The sequence below is a fragment of the Canis lupus genome, chromosome 26 (genome assembly GCF_048164855.1).
Source record: "Canis lupus baileyi chromosome 26, mCanLup2.hap1, whole genome shotgun sequence".
NCBI classification, from domain to species: domain Eukaryota; kingdom Metazoa; phylum Chordata; class Mammalia; order Carnivora; family Canidae; genus Canis; species Canis lupus.
The window spans coordinates 48,056,209-48,078,514 of NC_132863.1; the positions used below are offsets into that span (position 1 = coordinate 48,056,209).

General features: G+C 67.3%; 1 protein-coding gene across 3 annotated transcripts in view; it reads left to right on the forward strand.

Annotated features, from left to right (window-relative positions):
* Positions 1–22,306, forward strand: part of CDH4 (cadherin 4) — a 496,939-nt gene that overhangs the window by 461,669 nt on the left and 12,964 nt on the right. For all 3 annotated transcript variants that reach the window (XM_072801632.1, XM_072801634.1, XM_072801633.1), the window contains exons 7-9: positions 1,292–1,464; positions 12,179–12,316; positions 20,973–21,158. In XM_072801632.1, coding sequence (XP_072657733.1) covers positions 1,292–1,464; positions 12,179–12,316; positions 20,973–21,158 — 497 coding nt within the window. The remainder of the gene's footprint in view (positions 1–1,291; positions 1,465–12,178; positions 12,317–20,972; positions 21,159–22,306) is intronic.

The following is a 22,306-nucleotide window of genomic DNA, read 5'->3' on the forward strand; positions in this document are numbered from 1 at the left end:
GGAGGATCCTCGTGTTGGGGATTTAACAGCCGCAGCCCCTCCTGTGCACCAGGGATTTTGTGGATCTGTTTTCTCACGGACCCGCAAGGCCGAACGTGGTGCTTGGCACCCAGTGGGTGTTTAGTCATATTCGTTGAGGGTTTCGTGCTTCCTATCGGGAGCGGCGTGAGCACGGGCTGCGGGGCACGGATCAATCAGCTGTGATGTTTTTTCCTGAAGACAAATTCCTAGAAGTGGATTTGTGAACTGGACACATTTTAAAGGCATTTTGGGTACAGACGGCCAAACTGCCTCCAGAAGCTGAGGCCGTCAGCGCCCGGACCCCGGGGAGGGGGGGTGCGGAGTGCCCGTCCCTGTATCTTTGTAAAGACTGTTTGCCTTTTGGGCGCGAGAAACATGCCTCCCTTTCATTTCTTTGATCAGTAATAAAGGTGATTTTTTTTTTCTAAAAAGGAGGAGCCAAAAGCATCTCAGCGATAAAGATTTGAAATTCAGGCTCCTTGACTGGAGACGAAGCCAAGGGGCCACGGCGGGTGTGTCGGGCGGCGGGGTCACCGGCCGGCTTATCCCACGTTGTACCTTCTGGTATTTTCCCGTGAAAAGGCTCTGGTTTCCATGGGCGGGTTTTATCTTTGCCCACGGCAGGGACACCGAGGGAGCTGCGGGTGCCGCCCTCAGAAGGCCGCTCAGCCCTGCACGCGGTCGGGGAGGCGGGCACCGAGAAGGGGCAGCGGGGGCAGCTCCCCAGCCCCTCGGGCCTGGGAGGCCCGCACCCCAGCACGTCCACCGCCCGCGCGGGCTCCTCTCAGCCCATTTCCCGTGTGACCCCCAGCGCCGGCTCCTTGCCTCCTGCAGAACCGGGCCTGGCCCTTCTCCGTGCGCCTCCAAGTGCCCCCGCGGCACCTGCCACACTCGGCGTGAGACACGGGGAGCCGAGGCCTGGACCGTCTGGCCCGGGGGGGTGGGGGGAGCGCTGGGTGGGAGCTGGGTCTGCAGCCCCCCTGCTGCTCCTCCTCTCTGGGCCCCAGTCCCCCCACTGCCCGCCACCACGAGGGGAGGTCAGAGCCCATGGGTCGCAGGACACTTGCGGTCCCAGAGGAATCCTTCAGAGGTTCCTGGCAGGGACGTGGGGCAGCAGTTTGCTTTCTGGCACCGCCTCTGACGACGGGCAGGCCTCTGGCACGCGGCGTGGGGGAGGATGTGCGGCTGCCCCCGTGTCCACAGGGATCCGCCTGCTGTGGCCGCGGACGCCGCGCATCATTTCCACCGAGATGCTTTCTCTGTCTCCCAGGCACCTACGTGATGACAGTCACGGCCAATGACGCGGACGACAGCACCACGGCCAACGGGATGGTGCGGTACCGGATCGTGACGCAGACGCCGCAGAGCCCGTCCCAGAACATGTTCACCATCAACAGCGAGACGGGGGACATCGTGACCGTGGCCGCCGGCCTGGACCGGGAGGTGAGGCGGGCGTCGTGGGGCGGGGGGAGCGTGGCCCCCAGGGGGCCCGTGTCCTGTCGCGCCCGGCTGGGAGCAAAGGTCCCAGCGAGGCGGTGCCTCGGAGTTGGCCGCCGCCCTTGGAGCGCATCCGGGAGCCCGTCCCGCATGAGGTTTCCGGGCAGGCCCGAGGGGAGAGCTGCTCTGGCTGCAGCCACGGCCGGGCCGCGGGGGCGGGGGCGCCTGACCACCGTCTCGAGCGTCTGCACCCACACCTGCCTGGAGCACCCGTCCTGTGCCCGACCCTGGCGTCCCCTCCCTGACGCAGAGGGGCACACAGGAGGGGCGGCACCCCCCGCTCAGCCCAGGAAGGATCGGAGCCAAACTGGCTTATTCTCACCTTCCCGACCCTGTGTGACCCCAGGAAGCCCGCACCCCTGCTGGACCCCATAGTCCACCCGCCGCCCAGGGCCAGACCCCAGAAGGAGGCTGCGTCCAGAGAGGGTGGGACAAGGCGGCTTTGCTGCGGCCGCCACTGGAGAGGCTTTTTCCCAGTGAGTACAGGGCGTCTCCAGGCACTGGGCCACGTGTCCCCATCTGGGTAGATGACACTGTCCCAGTCACCTACCTCCGGGTTCCCTGGAGGAGTCATTAGCCGCTCCCAGCTGAAAGCCCCGGCTGGCGGCACCGAGTACTCTCAGCTCCCTGCCTGAGCGTCATCGTCTCCTGCCTCTGGGCCTCCACCACTGCCTCCTGCTTGCTCTGTGACCAGAGGCCAGCATTTCCTCTAGAGGATACGTGACTCGGTTTACCCTCGAAAGCATGTGGCTCCCGGGACAGGGAGGAGACCCTGACTGAGCTCAGAGTAAACAGGATGAGCTTCTCACTCCTTGCTGGGGGCTTGTTTGCAGAGCCTGGACCAGCTGCGTCCTCGCTGGGGGCTTGTTTGCAGAGCCTGGACCAGCTGCGTCCTCGCTGGGGGCTTGTTTGCAGAGCCTGGACCAGCTGCGTCCTCGCTGGGGGCTTGTTTGCAGAGCCTGTAGCCACACTTGTCCTGATGGCCTCTGGCTCCCCCTCCCAGAAAGCCTGTGAGCTCACCGTCCGGGTCCAGGGCTCACCTTGGTCTGGGGGCACTGAGCCAGGGGCCGTGCTGGGTGTGGATTTTCGGGGCTACGTTGCAGCAGGTTCTATCCCCCCCAGGCTGATTCCCGTGCCTGGTGGTCCCGGCAGCTTTGAGGGGGACGCCAAACTCCCCGAGTGTAGCCCTCACCCCTGGCAATGCTGCCGGAACACGTCCAGCCACTCTGCCCGACCTGTGCCTTCCAAATCAATAAATGCCCGGTGGCAGCTTGGGAAGTGTCCCCCACCCACCCCGAGAAGGGCACGTGGAGCTCCCCTTGGCATTCCTCCATGGTACCCGGGTGGTGGGCTGGGGCGGAGGGGCATGCGAGAAGTAGCCTACGTGACCTCGTGGTGGCGCAGCCATGAGCACGTTAGGGGACACGTCTGAGCCCCACGGCGATGCCAGCCTGGCAGGCCAGCAGGGAGGCTGGGCCCGGGTGGGGGGCGAGGACTGGTGGGGAGGCTTCAGATGCAGGGGTTCAGACGTCCTCTGGGCCCCATGTTGGGGGGCACATGTGGCAGGAGAGGTGGACAGGCCCTCAGGACTCCGTGGGCGCACTGCGGGGGGATCTGTTGGGGCCCCACCGCCCTCGCAGGGACCAGGGAAGGCGCCCCGTCCATGCGGACCAGGCCCTGGAGTCAGGGATCAGGACAAGGGGCTGCTCCTCCTGGCTCCGGAGAGCTGCTGCCGTTCTCTGGGGAGGTGGACAGCAGGCCGTGACAGTGACCCCTGGGGAAGGCCACCGGACAGGTCCACACAGGGACAAACATTTGTTTTTTCCTTCCTTGTTTAGAAAATTCAGACAAAGGTGCTGTGGGTAAGGCACAGGGCATGGAGCGCTTGTTAGATGGATGGCTGCCCCCCCGAGGTCCCAGGGGGGCTGTAGGGGGTGGGGAGCAGAACCTGAATGAATGTGCTGCAGGGGGTGCAGGGGGGCACACAAAGGGTCATGTACCGACGAGATGCGCTCACGATGGAGAAATCAGGGGAGGCTTCTCCGAGGAGGTGGCCTTGCTCTGAACCTTGGGGGCTGGTAGGCTCCGTCGTACACTCTGCTCTTTGGGACGGACGACCAGCACCCACTTTTCCAACCGCTGCGCATCACACATCTGACGTGTCGCGAGCACCCACAGAGCCACTCCGCGGGGTCCTTCGTTCACTCAGAGACGTGAGCTAAGCAGCGGGGCACCCGCGGCCTGAGCTGCACCCTGGACCCACCCTCGATCGCCCGGCGTCCGCGGGCAGGTGGTGGGGGCCCCAGAGACGCAGGTGCCCGTCGGCTGCCCCAACCCGGGGTGCAGAGTTAGGCGCAGGGGTGCAGGGAGGGCACCAGAGGCCGCACCCCAGATCTCACTGGAACCGAGAGCAGGCGAGGCGGACAGAGCACATCCAGGGGCCACGTCCAGCCCCGGGCCGCGCTGGGCACCCCCAAAGCCTGCCGGGGCGGCCAGCACTGTCAGCCTTGAGCAAGCGGGCTTTCCTCCCCGGGGGTGGGGACCCGAGGGCTCCCCGGGGGAGGCGTGCGCTGCCCTGACACGGGCTCCCCAGCCGCTTTCCAGGGGGAGACGCTCCTGAGCCGAGTGGAGGGGCCGCGCTCCACCCTGCAGACACCGCACAGGTCGGGGGGGATTTGAGCTCCAGGCAAGCCACGGCTAGCGTAAGTACGTCCCCAGTGTCGCGTGGGGCATACTTACACTAAAAATTATTTGGCGTTTGTCTGAAGTTCAAAACTAAGTGGGTGGCACGTCCCTGTTTATATTTGCTCCATCTGGCACGCCTCCCCGGAGGTCCCCGGCCACCCACCCAGAACCCCGGTCCGGGCCCAGGGCCGGGGGCAGAGCCGGCTGGTGTTGAGATCCGTTGGGCAGGTCTCTGAGGAGCCCGTGCCTGCACCCGTTCCCCGACGGCGTCACGGGACACCCGGCAGGTGGAACTGGGGTGGCCGTGGCGGGCGGCAGGGTGCTCGAGAGGGGGGCTTTGCCGATAGGAGGGCGGGACAGGTAGGGGACGAGACACCCAAGGGCACGACCCCAACCCGAGGCCATGGGGTCTGAGCAGCAGACCACCCCCGACACGTCCCGCGCCCTCGCGTGGGGGCCTTCCCTGGGCCGCAGGGGGGTCCTGGCACCTGCCTCTGAGGACCCCCGCCTCCTGGAAGACGTGAAGGACCCCGTCCATGGGCTGATGGTGGTCTATGCACCCACACCTAAGGGGACAGCAGCCAAACCAACCGGTGTCGGGTGCTGAAAAGTCTGTCCTCAGAGACGCCTCCTCCAGGCCGTCCACCAGCACTGCACGCCCCATCAGCCAGCCCCCACCCGCTGCCCCACTGCGGGTCCCCGTGCACCTAGTGCTTGCTTTTCCTGTTACAGGACGTAGTGGCCACTGGAGGCTTTGGGAGGATTTGGGCTCATCGTGGGGGGCTCAAGTCATTAACCGCCACAGAAGCATCTGACCAGGACACCCGGGGGGTGACCCCTTGTACCCAGGGGGCCGAGGCCCAGGGGGCTTCGTGGGGGTGGGCGCCCTTCCCCGGACACAGGCGGGGGGCTGCAGGGCAGGGGCAGGCAAGAGAGGCCCCCGGGGTACCTCCGCTGGGCAGCACAATGAGCCCTGATGCCCCGAGTCTCTGGTCCCTCCTCGCCCACACCGAGGCCCTCCTGGCCTCTTTCTCACTTGGGACAAAATGCAGAGCCGTCCCCACGGCCCCAGAGCCCGCTCCGTCCCCGTTCGCTCAGCCGGGCTCTGCCCACGCGTGTCCCTGACCACTGGCCGCCTCGCCTGGGCCGCGCCAGCCTGTGAGCCACGTCCTCACGTCCCCTGGCCCATCCTCAGCCCCGGAGCCCACTCCGTCGGGTTGATGGCAACAGAATCCCCTGCGGGGGCGAATCCACGCACCTGAGTGGAGACCGCCCGCCCAGGGACCCTCCCGGCCCGGCCCGGCCCCTGCGTCACCACGTGCCCCGCACCCCGCGCCCCTGGCGTAGGAGGGGCCGCCACGGGCCCCGCAGTCCGGCCTCTGCCCCCGTTCTCAGAACCCCGGGATGCACCAGGCGGCAGCTCGCGCAGCCTGGAGGGCGCCGGCCTCTGCCCCCCGGCTCTGTCCCTGCTGGGGGCCTGGCCTCTGCGTCGGGGCCGCGGCCTCGGGGGCTGCTGGGCGGCCAAGGCCCCTCCTCCCCTCCGCCCAGAGCGGGCGGTCTCGGGCTCTTGAGCGCGCCGAGTGGAATCATCACACACGGGCCGTCGGCACGTCCGGACCACGCGCCGCGAGGGCCCTGAGCAGCTGGCGGACACTCCTGCCACCCCCCGCGTCTCGTGCCGGGCCTGCGGGGAGCCCCGCGGGGTGGCCAGGTCCCGGGACAGAAGGGGTGTCGGGGAGTCTGCAGGCGGGAGCCGGTGCCTGAGATGCACCACGTGCCCCGGCGCCTCGGGGCCCACGCCGCCCACGGTCCCGCGGGCTCCCCGCTCCTCCGGGGCTGAGGCCGGCCCTCGCCCTCCACGCCTCTCCGCGCCCGGGTCTTCCCGGCTCAGCAGGAATGTGGGGAAAGGCCGGAGGGGTGGACGGACGCGCGAGGGCCCCAGAGCTGTGACCTCTGCCCCCGAGGCCGGGCAGCGTGTCCCACAGCCCTCAGAGCCCCGCCCCGCCCATCCTGCTCTGGGACTGACCAGGCTTTGGGTGTGTGTGACCCCGCCTGGTTCTTACCAAGGAGAACTACTGTGCCCTCCCGCTGCAACTCCAGGGGATCAGCGTCTGCTGCGATTACTTGTTTTGTTGTGTTTCTCAGCCTCCGAGCGCCGCCCCCCCCAGGTGTCCTGGCTCTTGGGGCCTTTCTTACTAGATTGCTGCAGTCCCTGCCAGGTGATGCCCTAAATCTTATACTACAGTGTGAGTAGTTGATAGAGGCGGGACAAGGTGGCATTTGCACCGTATCAGAGAGTAGAGCCTGGAGCTGCAAGACGGACGCTCCAAGGATCTCAGGATTTGGGGGGGGGGGGGTCTCTTCCCCTGGGAGCTGATTCGGCACAAGCAGAGAGTGCTCACCCCTGACGGGAGATTGCTACTGCCCTCACGGCGTTCAGGGGGCCCTGCACAGAGCGAGGCAGCGCCCTGCCAGGTGCCCGGGGAAGGGGGGCTGAGGGCCCGCCATGGACCCCGCACCGGGTCCCCTTCCCACGTTGCTCACAGGCACCCCCACCGTGTCCGCCTTTGAACTTCGGGGAGAGGAAACGAGAGAGCGGTGGGGGCGGATGTGAGCGAGGGAGCACCCCCGCTGGCTCACCCCGAGTTACCCAGACACCCCTGGGTGAGGCCACTCAGCGCAAACATGACAGCAAGGGCGCCCCCACCCCGTAAAACCTGCGGGGCGGCCACTGGCAGGGGGTGGAGGCCCCAGGAGACATGCCAGTCCTGCCCAGCCGGGTGCCCATCACTGCCCAGCCAGGTGCCAGTCGCAGCCCAGCTGGGTGCCCACTCGCTGCCCAGCTGGATGCCCACTCAATGCCCCAGCCAGGTGCCCACTGACTGCCCAGCCGGGTGCCCCGTTGCTGCCCATCCAGGTGCCTACTCGATGCTGCAGCCGGATGCCCAGTCACTGCCCAGCCGGGTGCCCAGTCACTGCCCATCTGGGTGCCCAGTCACTGCCCATCTGGGTGCCCACATGCTGCCCAGCCGGGTGGCCACTCACTGCCTATCCAGGTACCCACTTGCTGCCCAGCCAGGTGCCCACTCGATGCCCAGTAGGGTGTCCACACTGCCCAGCCAGGTGCCCACTCCCTGACACCACCCCAGAGACAGGCGGGCACTCAGGCCCACCCGACCCAGGTGCCAGAGCTTCGCCCCCGCAGGAAGGTCACGTGAGCCGGTTTCTCCACGAGGCTCCTCCCCAAATCTGCCTTCCCCCTCCTCTCCCTGTGGGAATATTGATCCTCGCCCCGGGAAGCGCAGCATCTTTGGGGGAGAAACACCGCAGACCCTCCTCGAGCCAGCTTCCCGTTCGGCAGAGCGAGAGCCGTCTTTATGAGGGGAAAATCCACGGACGTCACTGCCACCGTGTCTAATTAGGCAGAGCTGTGTAAATTGAGCGTTTTTACATGATTAAAATGTCAGGAAGGGCCTCATAAGATGTGAGAGGCTCGAGTGTCTCCTGCGTGCCCGGCCGGGGCACCCCTGCTGCTGACGTGGGTGGCCGGCCGCTCGGGGCCCAGGTAAACGTGCCCCTGGCCCAGGTGAACGTGCCCCCGGCCTGTTCTGCAGGTGCGGGTGGCGGCTGCCCCAGGGCTGTGCTGGGCCACCGACGTCCTCAGACCCACTCTGCCCACGCCGGGGCGAGGTGGCTGCGTCAAGGGCCCCACCCAGGCTCCCCGTCCCTGGGGACGCCGACCATCACCTGTCACCCTCATCAGGCTGCAGTGTCCCCCACACGTGGCTGGGCCACGGCCCCTCGCAGTCTTACGGGTCTTTAGGGAGCCAAAACCCGCACCTTCCTATAGTTCCAAGCCCGCAGCCCCGTCCCCTGGCGGCTCAGGCACTGACTCAGAGAGCAGGAGCACCCCAGCCTCGGCCAGGGAGGAGGGGCGCTGGGAGGGCCTGAGTTGCAGTGTGGACGCCGGGCTCTCAGCTTCAATCTCCACCGCATCCCGGCCGCCGGCCCACGACAGACGGCTCGTATGGGAGGGGAGACTCGGGCCCCGGAGCTGCGGACACCATTCTCAGGCTGGGGGGGTGCGGCTCCAGCAGCCTGTGGGGGGCCACGCCGCGGGCCCGATGCAGGCCGGGATGCAGGCCTGGCGGCCGGTGTGGGGACAGGGACGCGGGGCCTGCAGGAGGCTTTGATGCTCTTCTAGGGCGGGTCAGCGACTGCATTATTGATGGATGTTCTGCAAAATTTAAACGATGAGCTTTGGGGAGGTAGGCAAAGACCCCGGGGACCACCCCCTTGTGGCTTTCTTCCTTCTCTTCAACTTGGAAATGGCCAGATCACATTTTAATGAGTTCATCCCCGCACCGCTGCTGATGCGGCCGAGTGGGAGGAGACGCTGGGCAGCAGGGGGCGGGGGGCGCGGGGGCACCTGCGTCCGGGTGGGAGCAGCCGTGGCCAGCTGGCCTCCAGCGGACGAGCCCCCAGAGGCACCTGCAGGCCCACTCCCCACCCAGCCACCTCCCTCCAGCTGCACTGGAGACCCCGTGGGTCCAGAGCTGGGTCCGGGGTCATCTCTGTGTCCCCGTAGAGCCGGGCCCCAGGCACACGGCCCATCACAAAGTAGGAGGGTGGCACCCCTGCACCCCAGGGCCGCGGGGAGGTAGGAGTGCTGCAGCGGGTCTGCTCCGTGGGGTCGCCAGCGGGAGGTGCTACAACGGCCAATAGCTCATCAGGCCAGAGCCCCCCCAGGTGACGGCGGGACAGTCGCACCAGGGGATCTGTGTCCAGGGACGCCAGGTAACGGCCACCCCCTCAGCCTCCAGTGCCGTTCCAGAAGGGGATTTGGCAGAAGAGCAAAGGGTGACAGCTCCTGGGTCTGAAGAGCCTACTTTGTAAAGCAGAAGCGACAGCCCAGAAGCCCAGGGGCTCCACCAGGATGCAAATCCCTGATCAGGGCCGCGAAGCCGGATCTCAGAGGCCCCCCCTACGGGAGGCACAGCCTCTGGGACCCCACCCACCCTTCCTGTGGCTGGGAGATCGCCCCCCACAGGGGCCCGGGAAGCCCCCACCCGGCCTCCAAAAGCAAGACAGGCACACCTTCCAGTGGTGGTGGGCTGTGCACACGTGTGTACATGCAGGCGTGGGCGTGCACACAGGTACAGACATGCACACACGGGTGTCCACATGCGTACACTCACGGATGTACACAAGGACCCGTACACATGCACGCATGTACACATTACACACACGAACACACCTGCACGCACGTACACACTCACACACCCACACACACGCATGAGCCTGCACGCAGGCACCTGCGCATACACCCGTGTGTCCCTGTGTCTCCAAGGGCAGTAGCCACGGGGTCCCAGGGAGAGGCTGTGCGTCGGTGATAAGGGGGAAGGAAGGTTTGTGACTCCACCTTCCAGCCACACGTTCCTTCTCTGGCTAAATCCGTCTCCCCGGGTCGGCCTGTGCCCTCTCCTGCCTTCTGCTCCAGCCCTGGGCGTGGGGGCTGGTCCTGGGAGGCCAGGTGGGGCGTGAGGTTGGGTGGCTCCCTCCGCCCCGGTCCCCGTCCTTCCCACCCAGTGATCAGACAGGCTGAGCCCCAACGGCAGGGCCCCCCGGGTCCCGGTGAAGCCTCCCCGAGTGGGGCCCTGCCATGGGCCTGGAGCAAGGTGGGCACAGGGGCAGGGGCGTCGCGACACCCGGGTTCCCTCCAGCAGCACCAGGAAGGGGCCCCACCAAGGCCCTTAGGAGGCTCCTGGGGCAGCCCCCACCACTGTCATCACAGCACGGAAATGCAGTCTCACGGTCTGGGGCCTCCACCTCGGGGCTGCAGCCATGGAGGCTGAGCCGTGTGGGTGCCCGGCCGTGGGCCCCTCAGGCCTGCAGAGCCAACGCCGACCCATCCCAGACACCCGCTCCCCCTTGTGCCTGCTGTGCTGTCCTCTGGCGGCTCCAGAGACGCCTCCGTGGCTGGGCCTGTGGGTGGGTCAGCCTGAGGGGCGTCCCCAGTGTCCACCCCCGTCCTGTGCCCAGCTCCTGCAGGATGGAGCCATCCACACCGCGCCCCATCCCCGCCACTGTCCTCAACCCGGGCCAATGCTCGGCACATCTGGAAAGAGAGTGCAAGTGCCTGTGGCTCAGAGCTGTGCCCATAGACAGTCACCCCCTGTGCCCGAGGAGGGTGACACTGCCCCTGAGTCACGTTCTGGACGGCAGAGAGAGGGGCGAGCGTGACGCCCTGGGCTCTGGGGGCCCTGCCTGTGGGGCATCAGCAGGCAGCGAGCAGGCAGGCCACGCGGACGCTGAGAAGAAAAGCAGAGTCCAGGGAAGAGCAGGTGTGGGAGGGAGAGCCAGGGGCGGGGGGGGGCGGGGGGACTGGCATTCCACTGTGGAAGGGGTCGGCCTGCCCGTGAGGGGACAGACAGAATGGCCCTCAGCTGCCCTGCGTGGGAATGTGCTTGAGGAGCAGCCACGTAGGGGAGGGGAGGAGAGAGGGAGGCCAGATAGGTGGGCGGGTGGAGGAATGGGCGGGGGGATGCAGGGATGGATAGGGGGACAGAGGGACAGAGGGATAGGCAGGGGGACGGAAGGATGGATGAGGGGACAGAGGGATGGGAAGGGAACGGAGGGATGGAGGGATGGGCGGGGGACAGAGAGATGGGTGGGGGGATGGAGGGATGGATGGGGGGACAGAGGGATGGGCGGGGTGTTAGAGGGGCGGATAGAGGGATGGAGGGGGGCGGGGGAGGCGGAGGATGGGGCGGGGAGGGACAGAGGGCCGGATGAGGGGAGGGGTGAGGAGAGGGATGGGTGGGTGTGTGGGCAGAGGGATGACAGAGGAAGAAGGTAAAGGCTAATCTTCTGAGAGAAAACCTGAAACCCGACGCTGCACCCAAGCAGACAGACGCAAGCTCTTTCCGTTATTTTTTCCACGTCTCCTGGGTCCTCCCCACTTTCACAGCTGTTTTACTCAGTTCCCTTAAGCTGCGGGAGCAACCGGCGTGCAAGCCCTGGGCTGGAGCCCAGCACACGGCATGTCACAGCGGGGACCGGGTGACCCCCGCCCACCCTCGACCACCGCCCCGCACGGGTGGGACAGAACGAGTGGAGGCGGGAGGCCCCCGAGCCCTAGTCCCCCCCACCCCCCGGCCGGGCCCAGGCAGGCTGCCCAAGCTCTGGTCCCACCCCCGTGGCCGCCGGGCCGCACCCCCACTCCCGCGGAAGGCTCCCCGGCTCCCCCCGCCCCGGCTCCCCGAGGAGCTTGCAGCATCCCCCCTCCCGCAGCCTGCCCTGGAGCCACCTGCCCAGCGTCGGGCCCAGGGCAGGTGACAGGCCACACGGAACAGGTTTCGGGCTTTAGGGCCGCGGGAGCTCTGCCGCAGGCGGACACGGCTCCAGACGTCTGCTTGGCCCGCGGCCCGGGGTTGACCGGCCGACCGCCGTCCGCACGCGCGGGATCCAGGGACTCCACAGCCCCTCAGAGACCCTGAGCCGCCTGCAGGTGTCCGGGCGCCGCACGGGGCACCGGGGGCCTCGGTGGACAAGCTCGCCGTGCGTCGGCCTGTCTGAGTCAGCGACGTCACTCCACGGGAGCGGAGAACGTCTGGGGCAGCGCAGGGGGCTGGCCCGTCCGTGGGGTCGTCCCTGTCTCAAGGGGTTCATCCTGGTTTGCCAAACCCCCGCAGCACGGTGCCCTCCCTTCAGGCTCGGCCCCACACAGCCCTGCAGCCCCGAGGCCGGGCCCTGACGTGGACGCAGCCAGGCGTGTGCGGGAAGCACGGGAAGGGACCGTCCTTCCAGCCCGGGGGACGGGGACGCCGAGAGCTCCCGGGGGCCCCGCAGCCCCTCCCACCCGCGGGGACCGGACCACAGCCGCTAACGCCGCCTCGGGGAGCGCATGTGGGTGAAGAAGCCCGTAATCCCAGCCCCAGACTGACGTGTGTCCTTCCCACCCCGTCCCTCCCAGAAAGTCCAGCAGTACACGGTCATCGTTCAGGCCACAGACATGGAGGGGAATCTCAACTACGGCCTGTCCAACACGGCCACGGCCATCATCACGGTGACCGACGTGAACGACAACCCGCCGGAGTTCACCGCCAGCACGGTGAGTGTCACGCCCCGGCAGCGGGCTGCCCTCGGAGGGAGCTGGGCAGAGGGCGGTGCCGCCGCGGTCCCGGGCAGCAGGCTGGGGGGCGCCCAGGTGTCTGCAGCAGGGGGAGGCCGGAGGGGGTGGCCTCGGGGTGGGGGCGGCGGCAGCAGGTGCCCTGATCCGGCTCGAGGAGGCGCCACACAGAGGGACGGGGACGCCTCAGAGGCGCCCAGGACAGGGTGGGCTGCACACTCCCTGAATGCGGTGCTATTGGGGGTCAGTAACTGTTGGAGGGATGCGTGGTCGTGTGCGCGGGGGTGGGGGGTGGCCTGCTGGGGGATGCCCAGGTGGGGCCCCGCCCGGGGCAGGCCGTCCCTGCAGGTGCAGCTGAGCTCCCCTCCACAGCAGAGCGCAGCCTGGAGGCCGGGAACACTCTGCGAGCCCTTCCCCCAGGCTTGGCTGCTGGCTGCCAGCCCCCCAGGCTGCTCCCCACCGAGGGCCCGAGTCCCTTTGGGGACGAGTCTAGAACCCGAGGCATGGGCGCCCCCCCACAGGGAACATCCTAGCGGCAGAGCCCTGAGGTCACAGATTGCAGCAGAGCGTCACCGCCACGAGGTCCCTCCGCATTCAGCGTCCACATGCTCGATGGCCCCTCGGGGCCGCCCCACGGTCTGCAGGGCTGGCCTCTGCTCTCTCCGCTCTCAGCACCGGGCACCCTCCCGTGATGCCTCCCCCAGGCCTCGGGGGTGCCGACAGCTGGGGGCACGGCCCTCCCTGCAGGTGCCCACCCTCTAGTGCAGCGGGTGAAAGGGCTAGGGCGGGAGAAGGGGGGGGTCAGCGAGGGCTCCCAGGGCGCCGCTGGCAGGTTGCAGCTGCCCCGTGGATCTCCCGACGGCCTCTCGGAGCCGCCCCCCGAGGTCCAGGCCACTGCGGGGCCAAGGGGACGAGGGTGTGACAGCAATAGGCACATCACAGGGCACGCTGGGGAGCGCCCCTGCCAGGCCGTAAGCCCCCCGCCCCCTGTGAGGGTCAGGGCCCGCGATGTGGCAAAGGCCGAGGCTCAGAGAGGCCAAGTTCCAGCCCAAACCCACTGGGCCAGCCCCTAAGTGGGAGCAGCTGGATTGAACCCCAGAAGCCTGGCTGATTCTGCAGCAAGCAGGGGGCGGGGAGGAGGGAGGTGGGGAGAGGGAGAGGAGCCCCCCTCCTCCTCCCCAGAGCCCTCAGCCCAGGCAGGCACCTCACAGGCCAGAGTCCTGGGGTCGCCCCACCCCGGCGTCCGAGCGTGCCCCCGTCCTGCACCCCCGTGCCTCCACGCCCCGAGTGCTCCTGTCCCAGAATCAGAGACCCCAGATCCCACCCCCCTGCACCCCTGCACCCTGCAGCCCGCCCCCCTACGGCCCCCAGCCGGACCTCGCCCGTGAGGACAGGGCGCCATCTAGCGGGCAGACGGCGGATGGCGTGCAGGGGCCCCACCTGGTGAGGGGCTCGGGGCGGCTGCTCCCACTTGCACTCCTGGGCCAAGGAGCCCAGGTGGTTGGACGAGGTGAGGCAGCCCCCTAGGGAGCTGGGAGGAGAGTGGTGCCCAGGCCCCGGGCCCCAGCAGGGCCTCGCTCCACACTGGCCCAGCAGCCCCGGCCGCCCTTCCTGCTTCCCCCTGCGCCTCTCCCTATGATGACAGATGTCCCTAGGACACGCCGGCCTGTGCTGGTGCAGGAGGGCCGCGCTCCCGGGTGAGCACCAGCGCAGGACACGTCCCGTGGGCAACGTGAGGACTGGAGCCGGGACCAGGCCAGCACCTGGCGGTTGTGGGGCAGGGCGGGGGGCACCTGAGGATCCTCAGAACCCACCGGCTGAGTCAGGGTCTCGGATGGCCCACGGCAGGTGCCCGGGCGAGAGGTCACCCAGGCTCACGTTCTGGTCCTGGTTCCAGCCTGCAAATGCTAGTTGCCTGGGGAGGTGTGGCAGCGGCCGCGGCCCTCCGGACCCCAGGACCCCCAGGACCCCCAGGAAACAGCCTCGGGACCCCCGCTGTCACCATGGAGACCAAGCCGATCGTCCCTGGTGGGACTAAAGGATGTGCTTCCTGGCGCGAGGCACCGTGGTGACCTGAGAAGGTGGAGGACTGAGCCCGGCCCTGCCGGTCACCTCTGCCCCACCGGGCGCTGACGCTCTATACCCTGAGTGTCAGGGAGACTTGCCGCATCCGCACATCTTGAGCGGCCCTGGGATCGTCTTCAGCGCCTGTTGGAGTAACGTCAAGCCCACGGGGACGTTGCCAGAGCGGGAATGAGACCAGCCCCCCGTTCTGTGGGCCGCGGCGCCTGCGGAACGCCGCTCACCGTGGCAGGGAGCTGTGTGCGGCGTGGCCCTCGCGTCTAGAGGCTTCTGTGCATTTCCTAAGAGGTCTTCCCTGACGTGGCCACTGCCCCTTTGTCCACCAGAGACAATGGAGGCCCAGGAGGCGAGTTCCGGGGGCCCCAGGCCACATAGAGTCTAACCCAGACGGCCTGCTCGGACCCCACCATTGTGCCTCACGGCTGACCTTGCAGACCCTGAGGGTGTCTTCTCTCCCCTTCTGGGGGGGGGGGCACCTTCCCTTCTGCAGCCCCAGCAAGGGGCCCGGGCTGCCCGACCCCTGCTCCCACAGGGGGGGCCTGCAGGGGGCCTCTCCCGCCCCCCGTCCCAGCCCCCGTCCAGCGGTGACACTTGCGCTCTGAGTCTGAACGCCGTCTTCCCTTCTGCATGGCAGCCACCCCAAAAACACCCGTGGGTCCCCCAGAAACGCCCATCCTGGGAGGGCCCACGACGGAGCGAGGACCGGAGGGCTGTGTGAAGCACGAGGGGGTGGGCAACCCCGATGCACACACACCCCTGAGACGTGGGCGCCGCGGGAGCCACACGGGGATCCTGGGGAGGAGCATCGGACCCCGAAGGTGGCTGGGAGGGCGCCCTGGGGCGGATTCCTGCCCCGCAGCCGGTGGCGGGCACAGCCTGGCCCCCGGGACGTGCCGCTGCCCCTCTGCCTGGGGCGGCCTCCCGGCCTGGAGCGGCCCAGGTCAGAAGAGCCCGCGGGCGAAGGCTGGGGGCGGCTGTGGCCCCGCGGATGGATCCTGACGTCGGACCCATGGCCGCTGGGGTGGGACCGGTCTCCGTCTCGCCCCCGGGTGACTGGGCCACGGTCATGGGTTCCCCCCGGGGGGCAGGGGGCACGCTGGCCACATCCCTGCTCACAGCCCGGCTATTTTTACCAAAGCCTAATCAGGAACAATCAGCAGAAGCTGAGGAGATGAGGGGATTTGCATGATCCGGTTCCTATTCTTACACGTTAATTAAAAGTTGTTTTCCCCTTGCCTGGGCCGCTCGCGGGGTCCTCCGCAGCCACCGAGGGGCCGCCCACTTGCACTCTCGGGCTGGGGGCGCGGGCCCGGGACGCGACGTGCACTCTGCCCCCGGGGCCTCCGGTGGGCCTTGTCCTGGGACCCCGGGCCCTCACACGCCCACGCGAGCGTCTCCTGGAGTCAGGAAGCCCCTCACGGACCCCGCCTTGGTCCCTCCTCGCTGTGAGCCCATGGGCCGATGGCTGGACCCCCCTCAAGTGTCATTCGGTCCCAGGGTGACGTCAGGAGCATCCTCTGCTCTCCGTGAGCATCGGTGCCCGGACGATGCCGTGCTGTGTTCCGCGGGCCTCGACGGTAGCCAGCCCTCCACCCCGGGCGCGCAGGGGCCTGTGCTCAGGCCTCCGCACCCCTGGGGTCCTGCCCCCGCTCGGACTTCGGGCGAGGGGCGCACAGCCAAATTGCCAAATGGTCCGATCTGAGCGCAGCCTCCTCATCTGGGGGGGAGGGCAGGAGCCATCAGGTCCAGCGTCTTCGCTGAGGCTGTAGCGATGCGACGCGCTCCCCTCCACCGCCCACTTTGACGACTCGGCCCGCGCCCCATTCCGAGGAGGCATGGATAAAATTACCTGTTAAGAAATTTGTTTTAGTTAAATTAACATTCAAGTAAATGTCCCAAACCGAAGGAGAACGACCGTGGGCTCCCTGGGGTGGACGGGAGGACCACGAGTGGGCGCGGAGGCTGCGCTGACCCACGGCAAGCTCAGCCCCCGCGGCGAACCCGTCACCCTCGGAGGCGCTGAACCGATTTGCCGGAGGCGGGGCTGTGACCCGGGAGCCCTGGGCCTGTGGGGCTGGCACCCCCACGGTTTTATGGTTTTTCTTGGGGTAACACTTGAAGTTGCGTCCTTGGGGCTGCCTGTCTGGCCGGGTGGAGAGGCGGCCGCGGCTCTGGGCCTGGCTGGTGGCGGCCCCGGGCGGCTCCTACCCTGGCTGCTGGCGCCTCTGGCCCAGGCCCGGGCAGTCCCACTTGCTCGGCTCTTCCACTGACACCCACGGACCCGGGGGGAGATTTTGACTCAGCCTGAGTTCCGGAGACGAAGTAACCGGCATCTCAAAACTGGAACGAACGCCTCGCCCTTAACTGTGCTCGAGCCCCCGGCGCCACCCTCTGCAGTAACGCATCGAAACAGCTCTGAGCAGCGAGGAGGTGCAGGCCAGAGCGCCTGGCCCGCCTCACGTCACATCCCGTCACGTGGACCCTGAGCCCTTCCTGCCAGCCCGGTGTCCACGTCCCACAGATGACCGTCCCCCGACCCTCTGGCCCCCCGCCGGCCAAGCTGCACGCAGAGGCGGGCCCCGGCTCCTCCCCGGCCAGGTGCCGACCTCAGGCGAGTCCCTGTGCCTCGGCCTCGTCCCCTGGAGCTGGGGGCACCTGCCGACGGGTGCACACCTGCAGGCAGGCTGGGAGCCGGGGGCCGGAGCACAGGAGGCTTGGCAAGGAGACAAGGAGCGTGGCTGTCGCTGTGCCGCTGGGAGCGGTTAGGTCCGCAGCATGTTCGTCCTCGGGCGGAGGCCGGCTGCTTGAACCCGCGGCCCGACCGTGCTAGGACCGGCCAACAAACCCCGTCTGCAAACCGAAACGCTGAGGGGTGGGGGGAGTCCGAGATCTATCTTCAGCTGATTGCTGGGTCCTTCCCCCGGGCTGTCCCTGGAAGGAGCCCTTCCCCGTGTGTCCTCTCCCCTCTCTGGTGACAGCTCCGCGGGCTGGCTGGCTCCAGAGGGGCCCCCAGACCTCAGTCCCTCCCCCGTGACATGCAGGGTCAAGGAAGACCCCTCCTAGACATGGCTCCTGGTTCGACGCGGACCCTCCAATCCGATTCTGACCCTGAACTCAGAACCCAGAAGAAATCGTCATTGGTTCACTGGACAGGAAAGTTCAATTTCAAGAAGCAAAACCCCTCAATGTGCAGAGGCGCATCCACGCACTTTCCCACAGCAGCCACGGACGCTCGAAGGCACGGCGCTGGCGTGTCCCCAGTGAGGTTCTGTGGGGACCCCTCCCCAGGCGCCCCTGCAGCCCCCGGAAGCCCCTCTGGCTCCGGGCCCCACGGAGGCACAGCCAACACCCCGGCCAGACGGACCCCGGGCCGACTCCCCCTCTGCTAAGGACAGCGATGAGCCCTGGGCTCCCGGTCAGGGAGGGCGCCCCCTCCCAGTGAGATGCCCCCACCCGCGCAGGGGCCACGGGCCAAGGGGAGGGGCTGCCCACCCGGAGGGCGGCTAGGGAGGCTCAGGTCCTCCGGCCCAAGCATGGGTAGGCTCGCTCAGAACAGAAACAGAAGCACAGCCTCGGAGGTGACGGCGTCGCTCGAGGTGCATGGCGAGGGCGCCCGGAGGACCCGCGGTCCCACGCGTGGACAGGCTGTCATTCTTGTCCTCCTGGATCCTGCTTGGGCTTCGCTGTTCTCACCCTAATCCTCCTCTATGCTAATGTGACCTTCCCCTGGGAGCCCTGGATTTGGGCCTCGGAGCTGGGTTTGTGCTGGATGAAATCCCTGTCCCTCAGGACGGGGCGACATTTGAATTCGGGACCTCCATCTAGGCGAGGCACTCCGTTCCAACGACCTTAAAATTCCATCTTCTGCCAATATCTGCCTTTGCCTCCCGGGAGGCATGAGCGAGGCTCACCCTGTGCCTGAAGGTCTGAAAAAATTAAATTAAAAACTCATTATGGCCAAGGGAAAGTTAATAAGAAAATCCTAAGCCAGATTTATCAGCTTAAGACCCTTCTTTGTGAACCTTTATTAAACTCGCATGAATTAAAACAGACGCTTGGAATAACTTCACCCGGAGCCTGCAAAGGTTGGGCTCCGGGACCCACAGGTCTCCCCTGCACCGTGAAGCTCCGGGGCGGCCAGACTGGGTGGAGGTGCCCAGCAGCCCGGGCCGGAGCCCCTCGGAGGCCCACCCGAGGCTCGGCGCTCACGCAGCAACCCTGGGACCCACCCCGTCGTCGAATCCAAGGGTGACGCTGCCAGAGGATGTGAGTGGTCACGAAGCCTGAGGCCACGTGTGTCGGCACGGAGGCTCTTGGGGCACCCCTCCTGTCGCCGGGACCCGGCGTAAGGACCAGAGCCCCTTGTCCCGCGCCGGGTGGGGCGCGGCCACCTGCAGGCGCCAAAGCACAAGGCCTCTGCCTCACTGCTGACCAGCAGGCCCGAGGTCACCTGACCAGCTTGTGGCTGTACGGGAGGCTGAGAAAGCAAGTTCTGGAAAATAAAGGGAATTCAGGCAGGCAGCCTAACAGATATGCACAAACTGACCGTGGCAACTTAGAAAGAAAACTCTTCATGTCTCAGGAGCTGGAAACTAAACACGGACTTCAGGCACAGCTGGATCCAGGCACCAGTGGCCACCAGGAGCCTCCCTAAGCCGTGCTTCCCCTGGGCTGGCTGCAGTCCTGAGCTCAGGCACAGCTGGATCCAGGCGCCAGCGGCCACCAGGAGCCTCCCTGAGCTGTGCTTCCTCTGGGCTGGCTGCAGTCTCAGGTGTGCACGGCACCCCCACCCCACCCAACACCTTCAAGCAGGTGTGGGCACACCTAGGCCGGGACAGCGGGCACCAGGACTAAGCCACAGGTCCGTTTCTGAATTCCTGCAGGGGGCGAGTACAGGGGTCTGGAGCAGGGATCCAGGCTTGCCTGTAAAGGGCGTGTAGGAATTATTTTCACGTCTGGCACCATCCGCTCCCTGTCACACTCACTCAACCCCGCCACAGATAAGATATAAATGAGGACATGGCTGTGTGCCAATCAGTTTATTAACAAAACAGGCGACGCCCTGAACTTGGCCCTGGAGGGGGCCAGCGCCTGTGCTGGCCTGCGTTCCCCCCAAGCCGCTGAGAGTCGGGGGTGCTGCAGCCCCAGGACCAAGGATAGTGATCCTGGTCACACACACCCCGAATTCCGAAGGAGTCTGGAGCGAGCTCACGCACTGCTGGCCGCCTCCTCCTGCCTTCCGGGGAGGTGGACGCAGGCGCCCCTGGCCCGGGCCTTCAGCTGAGGAAACAGGCCCAGAGAGGCTTAGGAACCCCCAAAGGTCGCACAGCTGCTTGAGGCCAGGCCAGACCTGAGGCCGCCTGGACAGGCTCACCTGCCGGGGGACGTGGCTTTGTCACTCATGGCGAGCTGGGCCCTGGCCGGGCTTGTCCCTCCCTCTGCGGCCAGGAAGCTGTGCTCTGGGGCCGGGAGCCTGGCCAGGCCCTGTGTGTCCCTCACAGAAGCCCTGACACGTGCCGGGAGCTTTGTGTGCATTGTGCTCCATCCCCAGGCCCTTGGGGACATGCTGTGCCCATTTTGTGGATGACAAAACCAATTCTCATTCAGCACAGGTCGCACAGCCCCTGAGTGGCACCGGCCTCCTGCTATGGGGATATGTGATGCCCCAGCAGAGGGAATGGCCCTGGTGCGGCAGGCGGGGAGGGCCCGGGCAGGTGGGCGCCAGCAGGAGGCGGGTCTCCAGGAGGGCTCAAGGGACAGCAGGGCAGCGGGGAGCCTGCCTCTCCCGTCCCTCTGCCTGCCGCTCCCCCTGCTTGTGCGCTCTCTCTCCTTCACTGTCTGTCAAATAAATTAAATCCTAAAAAAAAAAAAAAAACAAGTTTCAAGACAGTGAGAGCAGAGCATTGACCAAGTCCGGGCCTTCTGTGCAGGCCACACACGGGGGGGGGGGGGGGGTGGAGGGGGCGGCCCCTGGGCGGGATTCTCACCCGGAGGGGTGCTCGGGGCAGCGCCGCACACGGACACGCACACGGCGTCTCAGCCACGAGGACCACACTCTGACGGGAGGGGCTCGCAGTAGCAAAGGCTCGGTGTTGGGTCACCCCCTGTCTGCAGCCGCTGACCCCAGCGCGTGGCGGGACCTCAGGGTGGCGGGACCGCAGACAGGACTCTCCATGCACCACCGCCTAGCTCCCGCCCCGCGAGTGTAGCCTACGGTCTCTCGTGCGTCCCGGCTGTTGCTCTGGCCTCCAGGGCCAGGGAGGGAGAGGCGTGAGGGGGTTTAGGAGGGGGGCCGGGTGCGTGCACGTGTGTGTGTGTCCACACGTGCAGGGGAGGTCGGTCTGGAGGCGGTGGGTGGGTGCAGCATGCAGCCGCGGGCCTGCTGGGGGAGCACAGCCCTCTGCAGGTGCCCGCGTGCCCAGGGAATGGGCCCCGTGGGAACCCGGGGTGCAGGGGCGGCGGGAGGCGGGGCCCCCCGGGGGCAGGTAGAGAGCCCCTCCCGACCTCCCCGGGCTTCCTCGCACGTTCTGAGCACTGTCTGTCCTTATGTCCGCAGTACTCGGGGGAGGTGCCCGAAAACCAGGTGGAGGTGGTGGTCGCGAACCTCACGGTGATGGACCGGGACCAGCCCCACTCGCCCAACTGGAATGCCTTCTACAGGATCATCAGCGGGGACCCCTCAGGACACTTCAGCATCCGCACGGATCCCGTCACCAACGAGGGCATGGTCACCGTGGTGAAGGTGGGTACGCCCCCGCTCCCCGCCGGCCGCCGTGACTTCGCCCCCATCACAGAGCAGAAGCGATGCCCGGGTAAGCGCGAGCCACCCCGACGCTCAGGGCCAAAGGGCGGCTCCCACCCGCTCGTGCCAGGGGCAGGCGCCGCGGGGACCTGGCCGCGGGGCCCCCAGGGACTCGGCGGCCTGAGCTGTGCCCTCCCGCCACCCGGAGGGCCGATGCCGTGCTCGAGCAGGGGTAGACCACCTGCGTTCCCGGGTAAGGCCGCCCAGCCGGGAAGGGCCACGGCCCCTAACGCCGCGCACCTTGCCTCTAACACCTGAGGAGTCGGCCTGTTTCCCGGAGCAGCAGGAAGGCCTGTGCCTCCGCCTCCCCGTGCGGTCCTGCCCTGGACGCGGTGTCGCGATTACGGATGCGGCTCAAGATGCGTGCGGGGGATGCAGGCGCGATGACGAGGGGCCGCTGAGGGGCTTGGGGGACCCCGACCTCCCCGGCGTGGCGGTGGAGACAGGGCTCTGTGAACCTGTCACGAATCACAGGTGAATCCCACTCTCTGTGAATTTAAAACTGGGTTTTACAACCTCCGGGCTGAGAGCAGAGGCAGCGGCGCCGTCCCCCCGAGCCTGGACCGCGTGCCCGGGCACGATCCTCAGCTGGCGCCACACGTTCCCCATTTTTCCTTTTTTTTTCTTATTATTTGCACACGGCGCCTTTCTCCAAACCCTCCACTTAAAGTCTGTTTAAGGCAGAGGCCTCATCTTAGCATTTCCAGGTTAATTTTGCATCGTCCGGTGGAGACGCGGTGCTTTCCGGCATTCTCTGCAGGGGGGCGGCCGGGACGGGCGTGGGAGGCGCGATCCGCCGCGCGGGGTTCGGGGGGCCGTTCTGGATTCCCGCTGGCTCCTGGCTCACTCACGGCCGGCGCGGGCCAGCCCCCTCTCCAGGCCGCTCCCGGGGCCCGACGCCCAGGTCTGTGGCTCCCGGGGCAGCGGGCCCTGCAGGTGGAGGGTCCGGACCGCGCCCGGCAATGCGAGGACCATTCCGGCCCCGTGGCGGAGAGGCGCGTGGTCAGCCGGCGTCCGGCCATCGCGCAGGCCCCCACTGTGGCGTGTGGCCCAGGCAGGGCCCAGTGGCCTGGGGGGCCTTCCCGCCC